The 22,228-nt window shown below is 52.8% G+C and overlaps 1 protein-coding gene across 1 annotated transcript; it reads left to right on the forward strand.

Moving 5' to 3' along the window:
- Positions 1-129: 129 nt before the first annotated feature.
- Positions 130-20,572, forward strand: LOC144948259 (uncharacterized). Its single transcript, XM_078877682.1, has 4 exons — positions 130-208; positions 2,469-3,761; positions 8,108-8,273; positions 19,122-20,572. The coding sequence occupies exons 2-4, from the start codon at positions 2,550-2,552 to the stop codon at positions 20,180-20,182; spliced, it is 2,439 nt and encodes an 812-aa protein (XP_078733808.1). The 5' UTR covers positions 130-208; positions 2,469-2,549; the 3' UTR covers positions 20,183-20,572.
- The last annotated feature ends 1,656 nt before the right edge of the window (positions 20,573-22,228 follow it).

Raw genomic sequence — 22,228 nt, forward strand, 5'->3', positions numbered from 1 at the left:
TACGCGCGAGCGACAACGTCAACCCCTTGTTAACCACAACCCCTGAAACCTCCCTCCGCCCCGCACCCCTCCCGCGCGCGACGTCACCCAGTCATAGTCGGATGCGATGACGTCTCACAATCGGTGGGTGTGCAAATGAGTGACGTCGCCCGCGAGGCTCGCTGCGGTGAGCGGTGGTGAGGTATCCCCTCTCACCATCATCATCACGGTGACTAGGAGATGTTGACTACCTCGCCTGTTGTGCAGGAGGTCGTGGGTTCGATCCTGACGATGCCTGCTGCTGCTGTATATTTGGAGTCTGCGTTTCTCTCTCTCATCGTCATCACGGTGGCTATGAGATGTTAACTACCTCGCCTGGTATACAGGAGGTCGTGGGTTCGAACCCGGACCCTGACGATGCCTGCTGCTGCTGTATATTTGGAGTCTGCGTTTCTCTCTCTCATCATCATCACGGTGGCTATGAGATGTTAACTACCTCGCCTTGTATACAGGAGGTCGTGGGTTCGATCCTGACCCTGACGATGCCTGCTGCTGTATATTTGGAGTCTGCTTCTCTCTCATCATCATCACGGTGGCTATGAGATGTTGACTACCTCGCCTGGTGTGCAAGGAGGTCGTGGGTTCGATCCTGACCCTGACGATGCCTGCTGTTGCTGTAGATTTGGAGTCTGCGTTTCTCTCATCATCATCACGGTGGCTATGAGATGTGAACTACCTCGCCTGGTATACAGGAGGTCGTGGGATCGAACCCGGACCCTGACGATGCCTGCTGCTGCTGTATATTTGGAGTCTGCGTTTCTCTCTCTCATCATCATCACGGTGGCTATGAGATGTTAACTACCTCGCCTTGTATACAGGAGGTCGTGGGTTCGATCCTGACCCTGACGATGCCTGCTGCTGTATATTTGGAGTCTGCTTCTCTCTCATCATCATCACGGTGGCTATGAGATGTTGACTACCTCGCCTGGTGTGCAAGGAGGTCGTGGGTTCGATCCTGACCCTGACGATGCCTGCTGCTGCTGTAGATTTGGAGTCTGCGTTTCTCTCATCATCATCACGGTGGCTATGAGATGTGAACTACCTCGCCTGGTATACAGGAGGTCGTGGGATCGAACCCGGACCCTGACGATGCCTGCTGCTGTATATTTGGAGTCTGCTTCTCTCTCATCATCATCACGGTGGCTATGAGATGTTGACTACCTCGCCTGGTGTGCAGGAGGTCGTGGGTTCGATCCTGACCCTGACGATGCCTGCTGCTGCTGTAGATTTGGAGTCTGCGTTTCTTTCTCTCATCATTGTCACGGTGGCTAGGAGATGTTGACTACCTCGCCTGGTGTGCAGGAGGTCGTGGGTTCGATCCCAGACCCTGACGATGCCTGCTGCTGCTGTAGATTTGGAGTCTGCGTCTCCCTCTCGTCATCATCATCATCACGGTGGCTAGAAGATGTTAACTACCTCGCCTGGTATACAGGAGATCGTGGATTCGATCCCGACCCTGATGACGCCTGCTACTGCTGTATATTTGGAGTCTGCGTCTCTCTCATTATCATCACGGTGGCTATGAGATGTTAACTACCTCGCCTGGTCTACAGGAGGTCGTGGGTTCGATCACCAACCCTGACGCCTGCTGCTGTATATTTGGAGTCTGCGTCTCTCATAATCACGGTGGCTAGGAGATGTTGACTACCTCGCCTGGTGTGCAGGAGGTCGTGGGCTCGAACCCAATGCTGACGATGCCTGCTGCTGTTGTGGATAAGTTGGTGGAGTTCCCACACCTCAATTGAAAACTAATTTCTTTAGAACTGCTTTTTGTATTTGTTGTCCTTCACCCCTGCTCCGATTATCACGGTGGGCTACGTACGGCGCGAAAGAAGTTCAACATATACTGGACTGTCCACTACACAATAATATACACTACACTATACACTACACTATTATGCAATACAATACTATACACTTATATACACTACACTACGATACAGTACACTACTGTACACCACACCACTATACACCACTATACACTACACCACTACACACCACCACTACACACTACACCACTATACACGACACTACTACCCACTACACCACTATACACTACACTACTATACACTACACCACTATACACTACACTACTATACACTACACCACTACACGACTATACACGACACTACTACACACTACACCAATACACACTTCACCAATATACACCACCACTACGCTACATTGAGAATTAATTTCTCTCGAACTGATTGTTGTTATTAGCTTGTTGTCCTTCCCCCGGCACCTCCGATTTAGTACGGTGGGCTACGTACGGTGCGAAAGAAGTTCAGCACGCACACATAACAGCGGTGGATTGACAAGGCATCAACTCTCGCTCCCTCCACGTGCGTCACTGCGTGCCCTGCGCCGAGACTCTCCGGTATTGCTGGATGATATGTTATAGGCAGCGTCCGTGTTTTCCCCTCTAGGTTTCGTAGCAATCGGCGGTACTCTGCGCGAAGAATTGAAGTGGATTGACTGTCCCTTTGTGCCCTGGCGCCGAGGGAAAAATGAAAGAAGAAGAAGGAGAGGAAGTGAAGCGGATCTGCTGCCCAGTCTGCAACTGGGTGGTGGTCAGCCTGCCCGCCCTGGAGGACCACATGAAGCGCCACAAGGGCCGGATCGAGCCCGTGATGTACCGGTGCCCCCACTGCCCGTACAGCACGGACAATCTCAACGTCCTGATCGCCCACCAGGCGACGCACAACGCGGGGGAGTCCCACAAGTGCGCCGAGTGCGGCAAGGTGTTCGTCGATGCGGAGGTCTTCCGCGAGCACCGGGCGATGCACGACGAGGAGAAGCCCCACAAGTGCGCCGTGTGCAGAGAGGCGTTCGGCCGGGCGGAAGATCTTCGCGCGCACCAGAGGATCCACGGCGGGGCGCCGTACCGGTGCGGCGTTTGCGGGACGGAGTTCACCCGGCTGGATTGCCTCCGCAGCCACCAGAGGACCCATACGGGGGAGAAGCCCTACCGGTGCGACGAGTGCGGCGTAACGTTCGCGTGGTCGGCGAGCCTCCTCACGCACAAGAGGAGCCACGCGGGCGAGAAGCCCTACCGGTGCGACGAGTGCGGCATGACGTTCGCCTGGTCGGCGAGCCTCCTGTCGCACAAGAGGATCCACACGGGGGAGAAGCTCTACCACTGCACCGTCTGCGGCATGGAGTTTTCCCGCTCGGACTACCTGCGCAGCCACCAGCGGACGCACACGGGCGAGAAGCCGTACAAGTGCGCCGAGTGCGGCGAGGCGTTCTCGCAGTCGGGCGCCCTCCTGGGGCACAAGAGGATCCACACGGGCGAGAGGCCGTACAAGTGCGTCGAGTGCGGAAAGGCGTTCGCGCGGTCGTGGGCCCTCCTCGTGCACACGAGGACCCACGCGGAGGAGAAGCCGTACAAGTGCACCGTGTGTGAGAGGGCGTTTGGCCGGTCGGATCACCTGCGCAGCCACCAGAGGACACACACGGGCGAGAGGCCGCACGCGTGCGGCGTGTGCGGCAAGGCCTTCGCCGAGCCGGTGGCCCTGCGCGTGCACAACAGGGTCCACACGGGTGAGAGGCCGTGCGTGTGCGCCGTGTGCGGGAAGGCGTTCTCGTGCACGGGAGCCCTTCGCACGCACACCATGGTCCACACGGGCGAGAAGCCGTACAAGTGCGACCTATGCGGGAAGGGGTTCCAGCGCTCGGGGGCGCTCAATAAGCACAGGAGGAGCCACGCGGAGGAAAAGGCCTAAAGGGGTGAAAATGCCTCTTTCAAAAGCACTCGCGATCCGGAGGCCCTGATGTAAACCAACCCAAACGACGATCTATAACATGCCGAAAAGTAACCTCTGACGCGCAATATTTGACCGGGAGACAAACATTTGACGTGAAAGCAAATGGGACTGGCTAAGCAATACTGTTGTGTACATATGTTGAACTTCTTTCGCACCGTGTATAGCCAACCGTGCTCATGGGAGGTGCGGGGGAAGGACGACAAACTAAAAGTGCACAGCTCCAGTGGCTTCTTAATATCGGAAGAGCATTCCAGATGGCCGCAGAACCTAATAGCGAAGTGATAATCACAAAAACGAGGGATAAGGCTGAAGGAATATATAGTCAGAGAGACATCGAATGAGAATCATGGTAACGAACAAGATGAGTCGCTATATGCATCAATAAATACAATTTAAGTACAGATACAAGTATACAATGTTCACACAGTATCTTCCCATTCATCGGGACCTCAATTACTTTTCGCGTCGTCGCTTGAAGTCACGCCATAAGCCCTTTTTGACCCATGCGCTTAACCTTCAATGCGATTCAACCCCCGATGAAGCTTGGAGAGCGGAATGGAGTTCAAAAGAACTTGCAAACACCTTGTGAAAGACCCAATGCAGAAGATTCCTGGGGTTTGATCTTCCACGAAGCTCATGGTCCACCCTAAACCGCATCCATTGCACAAACCACGGCAGCAGCAGATGCAGATACCTGATGCACAAATGTGAAATTAGAAACTCTCCAGTCTGTGACTGGTCATCCAGGAAAGGACCGTACAACGTATAACAACGACGCAATGCCTCGATCCACAAATACGAAGGACACATCATGGCGACACACTCCGCTGCTCCTGACCGTTATCGGTCTTGACCATCCGAATGTGAAATCGTAGTTGTTCTTCTGCATCTACATCAGGGACCGTGCGACGAGAAGAAAGAATAAGAAGACGCAGTATCTGTTAAAACAAAGCAGGGATTGAACTTGGCAATCTGGAAAACGTATGAAGTGGTTCAATCTTGATTTGAATCTTTTGTGACTGCAGGAATCCATACTCCTTGGTTCTTTCGGTAAAATCCCGTAGGTAGAAAAATAATAGATCACGACGTTTCGATCGCAACGCAAGCAATCGTCATCAGTTTTTTGTTGCTGTGGTTGTCCCACCTGATGACGATTGCTTGTGTTGCGATCGAAACGTCGTGATCTATTATTTTTCTACCTACGTGACTTTACCGAAAGAACCAAAGAGTATGAAGTGGTGTTCACCGCAGACGATGATGGGGTCAAGAAGGTCAGGGAACTTGGTTCGGAAAAGTTGTATATTACTCTCTGTACAGAAGGGATAAGTGAGAGTTGGAACCAGACCTTCGGTTAGCAGCCTGGAGCTCAAGAACGTGGGTCTAATAATGAGCGGCAGTGCAGCGGTTAGCGCAAAGTGCTACGAATCCGATTCCCGCTCACGGCCAACATTGGTGATGATTACCTGAAAGAGTCCTGGGCTTCCCCTAGGTCGACTCGGCCTCAAATTAGTACCTGGTGCAGAGTGCCAGGTGGGTAAAGCGCAGCGAGGTGGTACAGTGGGGAGCACGGTTGGTGCATCTGCACCTAGCCTGGCACAGCAGTAAACCCACCTGGGTCCTGTGACCTGCCAGCAGCGAGAGACTTCCACACTTCACGTGGCCTCAAAGTGCATCTAGCCAGGCACAAGCACCGTGGTGACGTCACTGCCAATTAGTGGCGAACGGCTGCTGTTGTGTGGAGCGGTAGCGCAGCGTTGAGTGCGCTGCGCTACGAACCCAGCAGAGATTACTCTTTGGTTCTTTCGGTCAAGTCACGTATAAAGAGAAAATAATAAATTAAATACTAGCATACTTACCATACGTGACTTTACCGAAAGAACCAAAGAGTAATTCCTGCAGTCACGAAAGCTCCAAATTAAGTACCAGCACAGAGACCCCGAGTTCAAATTCCCACTCACGACCATCACCACCGCCACCAGTGACAGCGATTATCTGAACCGGTCCTGGGCCTCTCCTAGGTCGACTCGGCCGCCAATGAGTTACCTGGTGCGGTGTGTAGTAAACATCGCCGCTGGGGAGACAAAGGTGGTCGAGGCGTGGTGCTGGCCAACCACCCCCAAATTCGTACTGTTCTGGCCTTCATAGGTGCTTCTTGCTAACAGCACTTGCCCCAATTGTCTATTAAGGCTATACGGGGGGTCTTTGACTTTGTTTTGGATGTCTCTTAATGGCGAATACGTAAATGGTAGAAGATGGTTTAGCCACCACGGTGGGAGGCGTTCGGGAGTTTGGGTGTAAACCACGGTGGCTATGAGATGTTAACTACATTGCCTGGTATACAGGCCGTGGATTTGATCTCGACCTTGACGCTTGCTGTATATTGGAGTTTGCATGTTCTCCCTGTTGGCCCTTGCTTGGGATACGATGTCTTGCTTGGGATACGACGTCTTGCTTGGGATACGACGTCTTGCTTGGGATACGACGTCTTACTTGGGATACGACGTTTTGCTTGGGATACGACGCGCTTGCTAGAACTTGTATGGGTCGGGATGAGTCCCCGCGTACAGTACCCGCGAATGCCCCGTTCACGACTGAAACAAAGCGAGAGTGGCGGGTGGCGTGGGGGAGAGGGGCGGGATGGCGTGGGGGGCTGCCCCCATGGAGGGTGGAGCCCCGGGTCGAGGCGCACGCGACGTGCGGGGTTGAGGCACGCCACGTGACCAGCGCAGCTGGCAGCAGCGCGGTCACGTGGCTTCCGTATTTTAGTAATTGGTGTCTAAATTATTTTATACAACCCCATTAATGTATAATATGCCATGTAAAATATCAATTCTTTTCCTCTGGAACGGATTATTTACTTTACCTGTATTTCTTATGGGAAAATTCGTTTGGTGTACGTCATTTTCGGTATAAGTCCTACCTTCTGGAACGAATTAACGACGTATACCGAGGTAACACTGTACAGTGATACCTCGGTTCACGAACTTAATTCGTGAACTGACTCTGGTCGCGAACCGAATTGGTCGTGAACCGAGGCACATTTTCCCATAGGGTTCAATGTAAATCCGGTTAATCCGTTCTGACCTTTTTTTTGGTTTTTGAAGCACAAAAATATGAAACAAATTACAATACACATTAGTACTGTACAGTATAGTAATGTATAAAGAGAGAACACTAACCTTGCTTGAGATTACTTCAGTAAGCACTCAAACGGGTGAACTGTACAATACAGTAAGTACAGTATTGTACAGTACAGTAGTATAGTACTGTATGTGCTAAAAAGCACACCAAAAAGCAAAAAGTCACTGAAAGTGTCTTCACAGTACTCACAGTACTTCTTTCCGTGTCTCTTCTTCTCTCCACGATCTTCCTACAGGAAGTCACGACCACGTGACAGCCTGGAAATAGCATTAAAATGGCCGCGGCTCCTGTTCGTGAACCGAAGCGGAGTTCGTGAACCGGAGCATATTTTTATGAACTTTTCTGTTCGTGAACCGAGTTGTTCGTGAACAGAAGCGTTCGTGAACCGAGGTATCACTGTATATCATATACAACTTAACGGACAAACTTTAATTCATTATTCGTTGTGTAGCTGGTGTTAGCCTACCTGTGTTGAATGGCACGTAGAATTGTGCACTCTACTACGTGTTTGGGGCCGTCCATAAATGACATCACGCGATTTTGGACGATTTTTGACCCCCCCCCCCCCCATCGTCACACGGCGTCACAAAAAGTCAGACCCCCTCTCAAATATGACGTCACAAAGCTCTGACCCTCCCCCCAAATTTTTTTTTATAAAACATGCTTCAAATCGCTTTAAACTATTGTCATTGTAGTGCGTATTTAATGTGCTGCTGCACTCTGATGCTGTAGGAGAAAACATTAAAAAGTCTATTTAATTAAGTAGAACGTGTTGTCTATATTTAAAGTTGTGCATTTTGATGTGACGTCACATTTCTCAACCCCCCCCCCCCTCGTCACACATCGTCACAAATGTCTGACCCCCCCCCCCCTAGGTGTGTGACGTCATTTATGGACGGCCCCTGACCGCAGTCGCACCACTACAGACTGGAGAGTTTTTAATTTTTAATTTGTGCATCAGGTTATCCCCATCGGCTGCTGCCACGGTTTCTGCAGTGGAATGCGGCTTGAGAGTGGACCATGAGCTACGTGGAAGATCAAACCCAGGGGATCTTCTGCGTTGGTTTCTTTCACGACAAGGTGTTTGATTGCGAGTTCTTTTGAACTCCATTCCGGTCTCCAAGATTCATCGGGGTTTGAACTTCGCACTGTTGAAGATGAAGCGCATGGGGTCCAAAGGGGCTTGCGGCGTGACTCCAAGCGACGTCGAGGTGCCGATGAAATGTGAAGACACCTGCGTGAGGATTTGTGCATCGTCTGGTGTCGTCCACATCGACCGCTTGCCATGGTTTGTGCAGTGGACGATGCAGTTTAGGTTGGACCGTGAGCAGCTTTGCGGAAGACCCAAACCGCCAGGGCGATCTTCTGCGTCAAAAATCTTTCTTTGGTGTGGACCAATCAAGTTCAAGTTAATTTATTAGGTATAGCCCTGTGAGCCATTCGGCTCTTGAATCGGGTGCAACCGCAACAAACAAAAACATGAACAAAGTGACTGAGTGCAAACAGAAAATCCAAGAAAAGACAGCAAAATATTGCAGAAAAAGCACCGTACACAAACACTGTGTGCATCTATTATCAGTGTGTTCTCTGTTTGCATTTTGACCACAAGTATTGTGGTTAATGCACACATGATTCCTCGTAAAAAGGTTTCAGTTTTGTTGCCAGAAAAAAGAGGAAAAACCATATTATATTTTGGTACTGGCAAAGGAGGTCTAATGATGGAGTGGACGCCTTGGCACACATAGACCCACGGAGATATACAGAGACCCATAGAGATACACAGATACCCATAGAGATACACAGAGACCCACAGAGACACACAGAGACCCATAGAGATACACAGAGACCCATAGAGATACACAGAGACCCATATATTAAACTATATATTTTTTGTTACCAGGTAAGGCCCCACTGAGCTATGTGGTAGCTCTCGTCAGAAGCCACCCTGCCTATCACAAAATGTCCCCCCCAATATATTGCTATAAATATAATTGCTATGCTATGTAAATAAAAACAATTAGCTAAACCTTGGCCACAATATCTGGACTTCATATAAATCAATGTATAGATTTATGTTAATATGACAGACATATAAGCAGACAGATATCACAAAGATACATAGAGAGAGAACGTCTCTGTGACGAGGCCTTAAATAGTATCTTTGTGATATCTGTCTGCTTATATGTCTGTCTATAGTTTTCTGGTTAGATTTTTGTTGCTATTTATTTTATACCTGATGATGGTTGCTTGTGTTGCAATCGAAACGTCGTAGTATGCTATTATTTTATTTATTATGTTATCTTTATACGTGACTTTACCGAAAGAACCAACGAGTGAGGTATGGGAACGCCACCAGCCTCTCCACAGCAGCAGCAGGCATCGTCAGGGTCTGGGATCGAACCCACGACCTCCTGCACACCAGGCGAGGTAGTCAACATCTAGCCACCGTGATGATGAGAGAGACGCAGACTCCAAATATACAGCAGCAGCAGGCATCGTCAGGGTCTGGGATCGAACCCACGACCTCCTGCACACCAGGCGAGGTAGTCAACATCTCCTAGCCACCTCATCCCCTCGAATCACGTGCCATGAAGAAGGGCCATTGCCCGAAACGTCGCCTCTTGTATATACAGCACGGCACGTACTGTACAGCACTACGCACAGCACTATACGGTGTGTACAGTACTGCATGTATAACACTGCGTACTGTATGTACAGTACTACATGTATCGTACTGTGTACTGTATGCACAGTACCACATGCATCGTACTGCGCGTACTGTATGTACAGCACTACATGTATCGTACTGTGCGTACTGTATGTACAGTACTACATGTATCGTACTGTACGTACAGTACTATATGTATCGTACTGTGCGTACTGTATGCACAGTACTACATGTACCGCACTATGCGTACTGTATGTACAGTACTACATGTATCGCACTGTGCGTACTGTATGTACAGTACTACGTGTGTCGTACTGTCCGTACAGTACTGCATTATCTTTGTAAGGCCGCAAGCAGAACTGTACGTGCCCGCGATGTCACGTATCACCCTATCCTGACCGTGACGTCACGTCTCTCCCTATCCTGCCAGTGACGTCACGTTCGCCCCTATCCTGACAGTGACGTCACGTCACCCCTATCCCGACAGTGACGTCGCGCCCGGATGTTTGTGAATCGGAGGCGGAAGCAGACGCGAGCGTGAGTGGACAACCCCAGATTTCGTTTATAATAAAATATAAAAAATATTATTATACTTAATATAACAAATATATTATTTACGTTCAATGTAACATATTTACGCGAATCTAACCACCCCCCCCCCCCCCAAAAATGGGAGAGTGAGTTTCTCGACAAACAACAATTGGTTTAATACGTAGTAGGAATCCAGAATAGAGGGTTATACTGGTAGGAACCTCCTGGTTACACCAGCCCACAGGGGATTATTGTGTCCGTCGTGCAGGGAGGGGCTAGGTGGGGAGGCAGGGGCTGGGTGGGGAGGGGCTGGGTGGGAGGGGTGGGGTGGGGGGTGGGAGGGGTGGGGCTGGGTGGGGAGGGGCTGGTCACCCCGTGGTGCCCTTATAAAACTCAACGTTTAACCTACTCACGCCGGCTTGTGCCCGCCCTCACAGTCGGGCATATTTGCGGAATACACCACGCCGCCGTTGACCCTGGCCATTGACCGAGCAACCCAACGTTCCTACCAGCTCCCTCCGCAGGAATGTGTTAGTGGGTTAGATCGCGTAAATATATAAATGTTCTTACGTTGTTAAACCCGCCACCACCCGACACGGCCAATTAGTAAGGTTTGTCACGCAAACAGAGCATGCCAATTCGTTACTAGTGAAGTATTGGAAAATGACGGCAGGAAACTCCTTGACGGGAACACACTTCTTTTATTAAATCTTGACTTGTAACAATACAACGCGTGGCCTCTCTTCTTCACAATGCGCTTCTCTTGACTCTGGATTCTGTGCTGCCGGCTCTCTGTGCCTCGTGTAGACTCCGCGCCTCGGCTACACTCCTCTCTCGCCTCGTGTAGACTCTGCGCCTCTGCTACACTCTCCACTCGCCTCGTGTAGACTTTGCATCTCTCTCTCTGGCTACACCGTATGCATACTCGGCTCGTGTAGACCTTCCTCTCTCGCTGGCTACACCGTATGCATACTCGGCTCGTGTAGACCGTTCTCTCTCGCTGGCTACACACTATACATTACTCAGCTCGTGTAGACCGTTCTCTCTCGCTGGCTACACACTATACATTACTCAGCTCGTGTAGACCGTTCTCTCTCGCTGGCTACACACTATACATTACTCAGCTCGTGTAGACCGTTCTCTCTCGCTGGCTACACACTTATACCTTACTCTCCTCTACTCTCCATTACTCTCCTCTCCGGGCTCTCTCTCTGCACCTTCGTCTTCATTCTTAGATGGTTCCACTTCTGCCCCTGCTCCTCTGTGCATCACCTTATATACCCCTTCTTCCCGGGAGACGGAGCGGATGCGGACCTCAACGTCGGCACCGCTCCTCAGTTACCCAATCCCCACGCGCTATCCCTACGATCCGGTTCCGCTCAGCGCGTGTTTCCACTCCTCGACCAATCACCCCGCGCTGCTACCCGATCACTCCCTCTGGGCGCGTCACCGGCACACAGCCAATCAGCAGCACTACCCCCACCCGCGCACTGACGCCTGCTCCTCCCCGTCAGCGCGCGTCACCACACACACACCCGTACATACGCGCTGGCACACGACATATACACCCAGCGCGTATCACCACTACATCACCCCCTCCCACATAGCTCGCAGCCGGCCCGGCTGCTAACAACAACCAACCGCGACGATAAAACGACAACCAACAAAAAAAAACCCCGTAACCCCCCGAGTGTGCCCCGTAACATAACACAACAACAACAACAACAAGAATAACTATGTACAGATTGACAATGAACCCGAAAAGTCAACAATAACACGATACGAGCAAATTCGAAACGAACGCGCCCCACGTCCCTGCGACTACACGCAGTGACGAGGCGCTCCAACTGCCCCGACTCCTCACGAGGCAGGTCATGCAAAGTAGCACGACCTGGCGCGAGTCCGTCTGGCTGGTCCATCGTATGGGGCGGGACACTGACGACCGTCCGGCGGTTCCGGCTGCTCCAGACGGCGCGGAACGGGCCTGAAAGGGCCGGCCCCGCCGCGGAGATCCGGCCGCCGGTGATCGGCAGCTGTCAGTTCCGAGACACCTGGGAGCAGATCAGGCGAAAATACGTGTGGATCAGGCAGAGACATTTCCCCCTCTGGGTCGCCGGTCACGTCACACGCCCGGCCATCACGACACAAGGGGAGGCCATATGGAGGCGAGAACGGTTTCAGTCGGGAGGGGTGAACGTACCACCGGCGCTTTCCCCACTTTATCTGAACGCACTGGGGCCGTGCAACGCGCACGACCTCCACGGGTCCCCTCCACGGTCTCAACAATTTAGGCGACGTAGCCAAGGGTGCCTGAGGGCAATGCAGCCAGGCCCTGTCACCTGGTTTCCATTCGTGCATGGACACCTTCCGTGCCCGCAACCGTTCATTAGCAATTTGGCGAGCCCGCGAATTAAGCCGCGCGGCCTCCCTCGCCTCTGTCAGCTTGTGAATATTAAACTTAATATGTTCTGCCAAATTAGAATTAGTTCGTGGAGCGGACAGGCCAAGTTGCGTTTCTATTGGCGGGTCAGCTTCCCGACCGTACATCAAATAGAATGGGGAAAACCCCGTAGCTGCATGGGGGGCCATTCTATACGCGGCAAGGACTCCCGGGACCTGCAGGTCCCAATCTACATGTGCCTCGCACACCTGCTGGCACAGCATGGAAGTCAAGGTTTTGTGGAGTCTCTCCACCATCCCGTCAGTCTGCGGGTGGTACGGGGAGGTACGCACCTTCTTGGTACCCAACAGATCGCACACCTCTTGCAACAATTTACTCGAAAAATTTTTACCTTGGTCGGTCAGCAGGCGTTCGGGAGCCCCCTTGTCCAGGACATAGCCCTGGACGAAGGCATCCGTCACAGCCGCTGCCGACTGGTTAGCGAGAGGCCACGCCATAGGCCATCGGGTAAAGTATTCGACCCCCACTAACAAATATTTATTCCCTCTCGGCGTGACTGGGAAGGGCCCCAAAATATCGAGTGCAACGAGCTCGTTGGTACGCGAGACCTGAATAGATTGCAGCGGTGGATTAGCTGCCACGGCCGGTGGTTTACGCCTGGCGCACTCAACGCACCCCTTCTGACTATGCACCACATCACTTCCCATTCCCGGCCAGTAATAGTCACGCTGAAGCAGGGCAAGCGTCTTGTTAACTCCCAAGTGCAAGAGGCGTTCGTGTGCCGCCAAGACAACCCTCCCCCTCACAGCGGAAGGCACCACGAGTGCGTTCCGCCGGGACAAACTGTCCCATTTCAATAACACGCCCCGCTCAAGTACATAGGAGCCGGTACGCTCCTGGTCCCCCTCGGGACCCCCAACCTTGCGGCGCAATGCTAGCAGCGAGCTGTCCGCCATCTGGAGGCGGCCCCATTCGCTGAGCGACAGCGAGAGCAGCGAGTCCCGACCCTGAGAGGCAGTGGAATCATCCCCGATCGGTGCGCCCGCTGTCGCAGCCAGTGCCCCCATCTCCCCCGCAAGCGTCGGTTTACAGCGCGCCGATCCCGACAAACACGCGCATTCATCACAAGGCAACAACCGCGACAAGCAATCGGCATTCGTGTGTCGCAACCCCTTACGGTACGTAGTCGTAAACTGATAGTCCTGGAGGACTTCCAACCAACGCGACAACTGGCCCGAGGGCTGGGCGACCCTCAATGAATACTGCAGCGCCGCGTGGTCCGTTCTGACTGTAAAGTGACGACCATAAAGATATGGCCTAAACTGCTGCACAAAAAAAACAATGGCAAGCAGCTCGCGACGGGTGACACAGTAGCGCTGCTCCGCCGGAGACAACACCCTACTACCGTAGGCGACAACTCTTTCGACACCCCCAACGACTTGGGATAGCACCCCCCCAATGCCCGTGTTGCCAGCATCCGTGTCCAGCAAAAAGGGACTGGCAAAATCGGGATAACACAAGGGTGGGGCACCCACCAAGGCGTCCCGGAGGGAGCGAAACGCGGCCTCCTCCTCCGGTCCCCATTTGAACTTCACTCCCTTCGCCGTTAGAGCGTGCAAGGGTTTTGCAATAGTGGCGAAGTGCTCAACGAACCGCCGATAATAAGAAGCAAACCCGATGAAAATACGCACGTCGGAAACGGACGTAGGTGTCGGCCACGAACCGACACAATCCGTCTTCGCGGGATCGGTGGAGATCCCCGAAGAATCGACAATGTGACCCAAGTATCTAACGGACCTACGAAGGAGGTGACATTTGGCCGGTTTAAATTTCAACTTAGCCGATCGCATTCGCAAGAACACCCCTCTCAATCGCCGGAGGTGTTCCTCAAACGTTTTACTGAAAACAATGACATCGTCCATATAAATCAAGCATGTATCCCACTGCAAGCCCGACAAAACCAGCTCCATAAGTCGCTGAAACGTCGCTGGAGAGGAGTGAAGTCCCATGGGTAACCGGTTAAACTGGAACAGCCCCCCTGGAGTCCGAAATGCTGTCTTAGGTTTCGACTCTTCGTCGAGCGGCAACTGCCAAAACCCCGATAACAAATCAAGAGTCGAAAAATATCGCGCACCAGACAATGCATCGAGGGACTCATCCATCCTGGGGAGCGGATACGCGTCAGCCACAGAGATCTTATTCAGGCGACGGAAATCAACGCAGAATCGCAGGGACCCGTCCTGCTTCTTAACCAGCACAATAGGCGCTCCCCACGGGCTAGAGGAGGGCGAAATAATATCAGCTTCTAGCATATCGTTAACAGCCGACTGAACATGTTCCTTCTCCACGGGACTCAGTCGGAAGGGATTTAGCCTGACCGGCGCCGCATCGCCCGTTTCAATGTGATGGTGCAACAAATCCGTGCACCCAATGTCATACTTATGTTTACTGAATACATCAGAGAATTCAATGAGCAACTCGCGCAGCGCACCCAACTGCGCCGCCGACAAATCGTCCGAGGCGGCACATAACGAATGGACCCACTCAAGGTCTTCCCTTGGCTCAACGTTCCGCGCGGGGCTCGAGCCCACCTGCGCAACCAACCCATCATCCCCAGGGACCTGCGCCGCGTGAGCCAGCACGGTGCCCTGCGGAATGACAGCTGGTCGCGACCCCGCGTTCAAAACCATCACAAACGGATCCCTGTCAGCCCGCACCAAAGTGTGAGCCACCGATAAATCAAGACCCCCGACAGCCTTGTTAGAAGGACCCAAAAGCATACTCTGTCCCGAAGCCTCCCTCACCCATGGTTTCCGCAACCGGAGGGGAATCAACATCTGTGAACCCGGGGGCACTTGCACTGTCTACGTCGCCACCGCTTGTATCGTAGCGCACGCCGTCCGAATGTCAGTAGGGCCCGTCAAAAATGAAATCCGGCGACCCGATGGCAGTTCAATGCATCGTTGATCGATAAGAATTTTAATGGGCATTTTAGCCAAAAAGTCAGTGCCCAAAAGACACGGAACTGCCAAAGAAGACGAAACGAAAACGGGTCCCGACAATTTGATATCTCCAATGCAAATGGACGCCCTAACCTGACCGATAATGCCCAACGATCCCCCATTAGCGGCGTAAAATGGCACATCCACTGGAAGCAGCGGACGACATTGGACCGGAAGAATATTATAAATGAGGTCCGATATAATAGTTGCCGATGCCCCCGTGTCCACTAACACCCTAATCTCAACCCCATCAATAGATCCCGTAACAACGGACGAACCCGCCGAAGCAGCCACAATTCTATGCCCCAATTCCGCCCATTCAATGTCTCCCTGGTCCCGGCCGAACCCCCCTCGCCGAACCGAATCCCCGAACCTTAACCGGCCCTCCTCCGCCGCAACGCGGCGTCCCATGTGTGCCGAATAAACAGGCCGAGCGTGTGAGGTGCCGCGACTTGCCGGGGATTGTAGAGATGACTTGGGCTCTCGGTCGTCGTCCAGCCGAGCTCCCATGGCGCGCTGCCGCGGAGCGCGGCACCCGGACGCCACGTGGCCCCGGAGGCCGCAGTTATAGCACGTGACGAGGGTCGGAGTAGATCTTGGTTGCTCCGACTTTCGGCCCGATCGCAGAGGCGACCGGGCCCCCGGCCTCCAGTCCCCTGGTCGTCCCGTGGCGAACGCCTCCTCTCGTGGGCTGACGACTTGGGGTTCGGCGACCACCAAACCCGGGGCTGCGACGACAGCAGCGTTGCAACCAACGCCTTGCTTCCGTTGCAGGGCCTCGTGCGCTTGAATACTCGTGGCGACTCTCAAAGAAGAAATATCAATCTCGTCAGCTGTGTTGATAGGGACCCCCAGGTCCTGCGCCAACTTGAGCAGCTGCTCCAAAACCATCGCGTCTTGGCCCTCCTCGTCCATCCGAGGGAACGCAGCATCAGCAAGAGCCAGCAACGCCGTGCGATAGGCCAGCGCGGTCTCCGTGGCCGCTTTCCGTCTTGCGTAGAACAGATGGCGGCACGTAGAGGGAGGCCCGTAGACCCTGGCCAACAAACCCAGCGCATCCTTCAGCGTGGAGCGGTCTGACTTCCGTGCAGCCCTGAAGGCCGCGAGCGCATCGTCGTCCAGCATGGCGGGCAATGCCCGCAGCGCCGTAGCATCGGACCACGCTGACATCTCTTGATGCGCCAAAAACCTTCGCTGAAATTGGCCCCAGTCTCCGCCTTCCGCCTTGAAGGCTGACAACGTGGGCAGGCGCTGCTGAAAAATGAAGTCATCCGCCTCGTGGTTCCTCTCCGCCTGTCCGTCGGTGTCTAAGATGGCGGCTCCAGCAGCAGACGTAAGATGGCGGACCCCCTCGCGCGCTGATGACGTCGATGCGCGCGCTTGGGAACCCACCACCACGTGGCGCTCGCCGTTCCCGCCAAAAGTAGGCCCAGGCGCAATGGCGGGAATCCCCCATTCGTTTTGGCGGGAATCTGCGGGGCGACCTTGTAAAATGTCCCCCACCGTCCCCGCTCCTCCCGACGAGCTGATCTCCGCCAAGATGGACGCGGCGGCGAGCAGCAGCTCCGCCAGTCGGGAGTGCGCCTCACGAAGCCCGGCGTCTGTCCCCGGTCGCTCGGCCGGCGCCGTCGACGGACCCTGCAGCGTGGGCAAGTCCTCTTCCTCACCCCCCGCCACCAGCGGCCCCGAGTCGTCCAGGTCTTCCTCGCGGTCAATCCCGTGGGTCCTACGGGTCTTCCTCGTCTCCATACTTGGAAGCCCGTTTCACTTCTGACGCCAGATGAAGTATTGGAAAATGACGGCAGGAAACTCCTTGACGGGAACACACTTCTTTTATTAAATCTTGACTTGTAACAATACAACGCGTGGCCTCTCTTCTTCACAATGCGCTTCTCTTGACTCTGGATTCTGTGCTGCCGGCTCTCTGTGCCTCGTGTAGACTCCGCGCCTCGGCTACACTCCTCTCTCGCCTCGTGTAGACTCTGCGCCTCTGCTACACTCTCCACTCGCCTCGTGTAGACTTTGCATCTCTCTCTCTGGCTACACCGTATGCATACTCGGCTCGTGTAGACCTTCCTCTCTCGCTGGCTACACCGTATGCATACTCGGCTCGTGTAGACCGTTCTCTCTCGCTGGCTACACACTATACATTACTCAGCTCGTGTAGACCGTTCTCTCTCGCTGGCTACACACTATACATTACTCAGCTCGTGTAGACCGTTCTCTCTCGCTGGCTACACACTATACATTACTCAGCTCGTGTAGACCGTTCTCTCTCGCTGGCTACACACTTATACCTTACTCTCCTCTACTCTCCATTACTCTCCTCTCCGGGCTCTCTCTCTGCACCTTCGTCTTCATTCTTAGATGGTTCCACTTCTGCCCCTGCTCCTCTGTGCATCACCTTATATACCCCTTCTTCCCGGGAGACGGAGCGGATGCGGACCTCAACGTCGGCACCGCTCCTCAGTTACCCAATCCCCACGCGCTATCCCTACGATCCGGTTCCGCTCAGCGCGTGTTTCCACTCCTCGACCAATCACCCCGCGCTGCTACCCGATCACTCCCTCTGGGCGCGTCACCGGCACACAGCCAATCAGCAGCACTACCCCCACCCGCGCACTGACGCCTGCTCCTCCCCGTCAGCGCGCGTCACCACACACACACCCGTACATACGCGCTGGCACACGACATATACACCCAGCGCGTATCACCACTACACTAGTACAGAACCACAGCGGTTATGTGTTGGAGAGCAGTGTAGTGTACAGCGTAGTGTATAGTGTAGTGTACAGCGTAGTGTATAGTGTAGTGTACAGCGTAGTGTATAGTGGAGTGTATAGTGTAGTGTACAGTGTAGTGTATAGCGTAGTGTGTAGTGTACAGCGTAGTGTGTAGTGTAGTGTACAGTGGAGTGTATAGCGTAGTACTACACCAGTTGTATGTTGGGAGAGTACATCTACAATATTTACAATTATAGTGTGTGCTGTATATTGTGTAGTGTATAGTGTATATTATAGTGTGTAGTGTACAGTGTAGTAAATAGTGTATCGTGTAGTGTATATTGTATAATGTGCAGTGTATAGCGTGTAGTGTATTGCGTATAGTGTGTAGTGTATAGTGTAGTGTATAGTGTGTCGCGTGTAGTGTATAGTGTGCAGTATATAGTGTCGTGCATAGTGTGTAGTGTATAGTCTGCAGTATATAGTGTAGTGTATAATGTAGTACTCCACCGGTTGTGTGTTGGAGAGCAAATCCACAAGATTTACAATCTGAGTACTGTGCCGTTTCGCCAGTAATTACAACAACGAGCATCATCAGGCGGACACATCTGGCTGTCCACCTTTTCTACACTTTGCACTCCTATTGTGTTTGTGTATTGTTTGTTGTTTAGTTCTGACCCCGTGCTCCTACTGGACATCTGTGAAAAAATAGCTTTATAGCTCATCAGATTAAACATTGATTCTGATTTTGAACTGGCAGTCGCCTTGGACATGGGAAAAGGGTTGACGTGAAGACACGAGGAGAGAATTGATTTCCTTATTTGTGCTTTGCCCTGCGTGTCCCAGTGCTGATAGGACGGACGGACGGAGCAAAGATGAAGATCTTCTGCCCTATCTGCAAGTGGCTCGTGGTCAGCTTGCCCGCCCTAGACGACCACATGAAGCGGCACAGGGGGTGTACCGAGCCCACGCTGTTCCGGTGCCCCCACTGCGCGTTCAACACGGACAAGCTGAACGTGTTCATCGAGCACCAGGCGACGCACGACGCTCGCGCGTCGGACAAGTGCGGGAAGTGCGGCAAGGTCTTTATAGACGCCGAGGTCTTCCGTGAGCATCAGGCGGCGCACTCCGAGGAGAAGCCCTACAAGTGCACTGGTTGCGAACTGGCATTCAGTCGGTCGCAGGACCTCGACGAGCACCAGAGGACACACGCCAGCAAGGAGCCCTACCGGTGCGGCGTCTGCGACGCGACGTTCGCGAAGGCGACGAGCTTCGTCTTGCACAGGAGCACGCACGTCAGCAAGAAGCTCTACCACTGCACCGTCTGCAGCATGGAGTTTTCCCGCTCGGACCACCTCCGCAGCCACCAGCGGACGCACACGCGGGAGAAGCCGTTCGCGTGCGCCGAGTGCGGCGAGGCGTTCTCGCAGTCGGGCGCCCTCGTCCGGCACCAGAGTGTCCACACGAGCGAGAAGCCCTACAAGTGCTCGGTGTGCGGCAAGGCGTTCGCCCGGTCGCAGTACCTCCTGATGCACAGGAGGAGGCACACGGGCGAGAGGCCGTATGTGTGCGACGTGTGCGGGAAGGCGTTCGCGCAGGCCAGGGTCCTCCTCGGGCACAAGAGGACGCATACCGGCGAGAGGCCGTACGCGTGTGCCGTTTGCGGCAGGGCCTTTGCTGAGCCGGTGGCCCTACGCATACACAACAGGATCCATACGGGTGAGAAGCCGTATGAGTGCGCCGCATGCGGGAAGGCGTTCTCGTGCGCCGGGGGGCTTCGCGCCCACATGATGGTGCACACGGGCGAGAAGCCCTACAAGTGCGACCTGTGCGAGAAGGCGTTCCAGCGCTCGGGTGCGCTCAAAACGCACAGGAGGAGCCACGCGGAGGAAAAACCCCGAGAGTGAAAGCGCGCTCGCGGTTCGGAGAAGTCCCTCGCCTCTCATGCCCGAGAAATTATGCCGGCACGGAGAGCTGACACGCGGTGGTAATGTCGCTCGCATCCCACAGCAGTGTAGAGCCGGAGTTCGTGCATCTTCATGCCAGCACGCGTCCGCCTCTTACCGCCCGCTCGCGTGGCGAACTTGTGACAAAAAACAATTTGGCCTCTCCAGCCGTTGCCCCACAGCTGTGGAATGAGACCGGCCACGTAAAGTTCCACAACACCCGCCAAGTCACGTACACGAACGTACGTACGTGTGTGTACGTTGAACTCCTTTCGCACCGTACATAGGCAACCACGCAAATCGGAGGTGTGGGGGGGAAGGACAATAAACGCACAAAGTAGTTCTAAAGAAATTAGTTTTCAATGTAGATTTAAAAGTGCATAGCTCCCAGTGGCTTCCTAATATCCGAAGGAAGAGCGTTCCAGATGGCTGCAGAAACAGCGCTTCTGAAAGTGCATGATGCAGTGACCGTCTTTGTTCGACGGTTAGCCCGAAACCGCTTCTGCTGCTAGAATGACCGTAATTCGCGTGATGTTGGTTTATGCTCCTTGACGAGAACGGTGATATATTGTTGTGGTTCATTTGTGACAAGCGCTTAGTGTGTAATGAGCGCGGCGACCTTTATTATAATGTTTTTGTTCGGCAAATGGTTATGTAAGTTACGGCCAAAATCACCATCAGCATGCACGAGTCGTCCCCGGTTTATCGCGAATCCGTTTGGCGCAAACGATTTACAAAGTTAGGGGCAGACGCCCGATCACCGCGCTCGACGATTTTACACCCTTGTTCGTGGGATTTTTCAGAAGCCGAAATTTTCCGCCACGTTCCCGCGTACAGTACAGTACCCGAGGGTGAGGAGGCAACACGTGCGTCGCGGGCGGCAGTGGTGACAGCGGCCGCAGCAGCGAGCCCCCCCCTCCACTCAGTCTTTGTTCCACCTAGTGCTGGATCGTGCGCGCACACGTGTTTTATCTCGCTCTTCTATCCCTTTGCGTTTGCTTGAATACTACTATAACACTGGTCAACACACTTTTTCTGGCATAAGGTATTCCAACGGTTTTAAGGTAATGTTGGGGTGCTGATTCCAAATCTGGCATCACTTTTTGTCTATCAAATCAGATTTTTGAGATATCAAATATTGCATTTTCAATAAAAACTGCAGAAGAAAAATATTAAAGAAATGTGGATATCTACATAAAATGATATTATAAACACACTATCCTAAAGATACAGCACCAAATTTTAACACTAAAGCAGTCACTGACTCGCAACAACTTGCAATCATAAGTGACAGAGTTAATTTCGGGTAAAATCAATGAAAATGGGGTATGCCGATAGCATAAAATTAGATGTGATAGAGCAAATCTGAGATCAGATTTGGAATCGGCACCCTGAAATTAGTCTAAAACAGCTGCAAAAGTCGAGGCCAGAATTTTTTTTTTGTTGACCAGTGTAATCAGCCAATAATGTGAGTGTGTCCCGCGCGTGATGTCACTCCACATGAGGCCCACCCCCCCGCCTCATTAATATTCATGAGTGGGTGGATTTTTACACTAATGCAGAAGAAGGTCGAGCTGAATTAAATAATTACGCAAAGTCGCTTCAAATATGACTTTTCTTTACAGAAAGTGACGGTAAAAAACTAATACGCAGCACAGTGAGTGACGTCACAGCAAAAGAAGCCCCCCCCCTTCATTAATATTCATGCCTGTGTGGAAATTTACACTAACGCACAAGGTCGCGCACTCCACATGCCCACCCTTCCCCTCATTAATAATCCTGAGCGGGTGATGTCACTCCACATGCCGCAGCCCTTCCACAATAACCATTAACGGGTGACGTCACTCCACATGGGGCAACCCCCCTCATTAATAATCATGAGCTGAACAATTTTTCTATTGAGTATTTCACATTTACTGCAATATACACTCGTCCTTTGATGGGCAAAAGAGCTTCTCTATTATAAAAGCCCGGCGTCCCATTTGTTCGTTTGTCCGTCAACTAAAT

The sequence above is a fragment of the Lampetra fluviatilis genome, chromosome 48 (genome assembly GCF_964198595.1).
Source record: "Lampetra fluviatilis chromosome 48, kcLamFluv1.1, whole genome shotgun sequence".
NCBI classification, from domain to species: Eukaryota; Metazoa; Chordata; class Hyperoartia; order Petromyzontiformes; family Petromyzontidae; genus Lampetra; species Lampetra fluviatilis.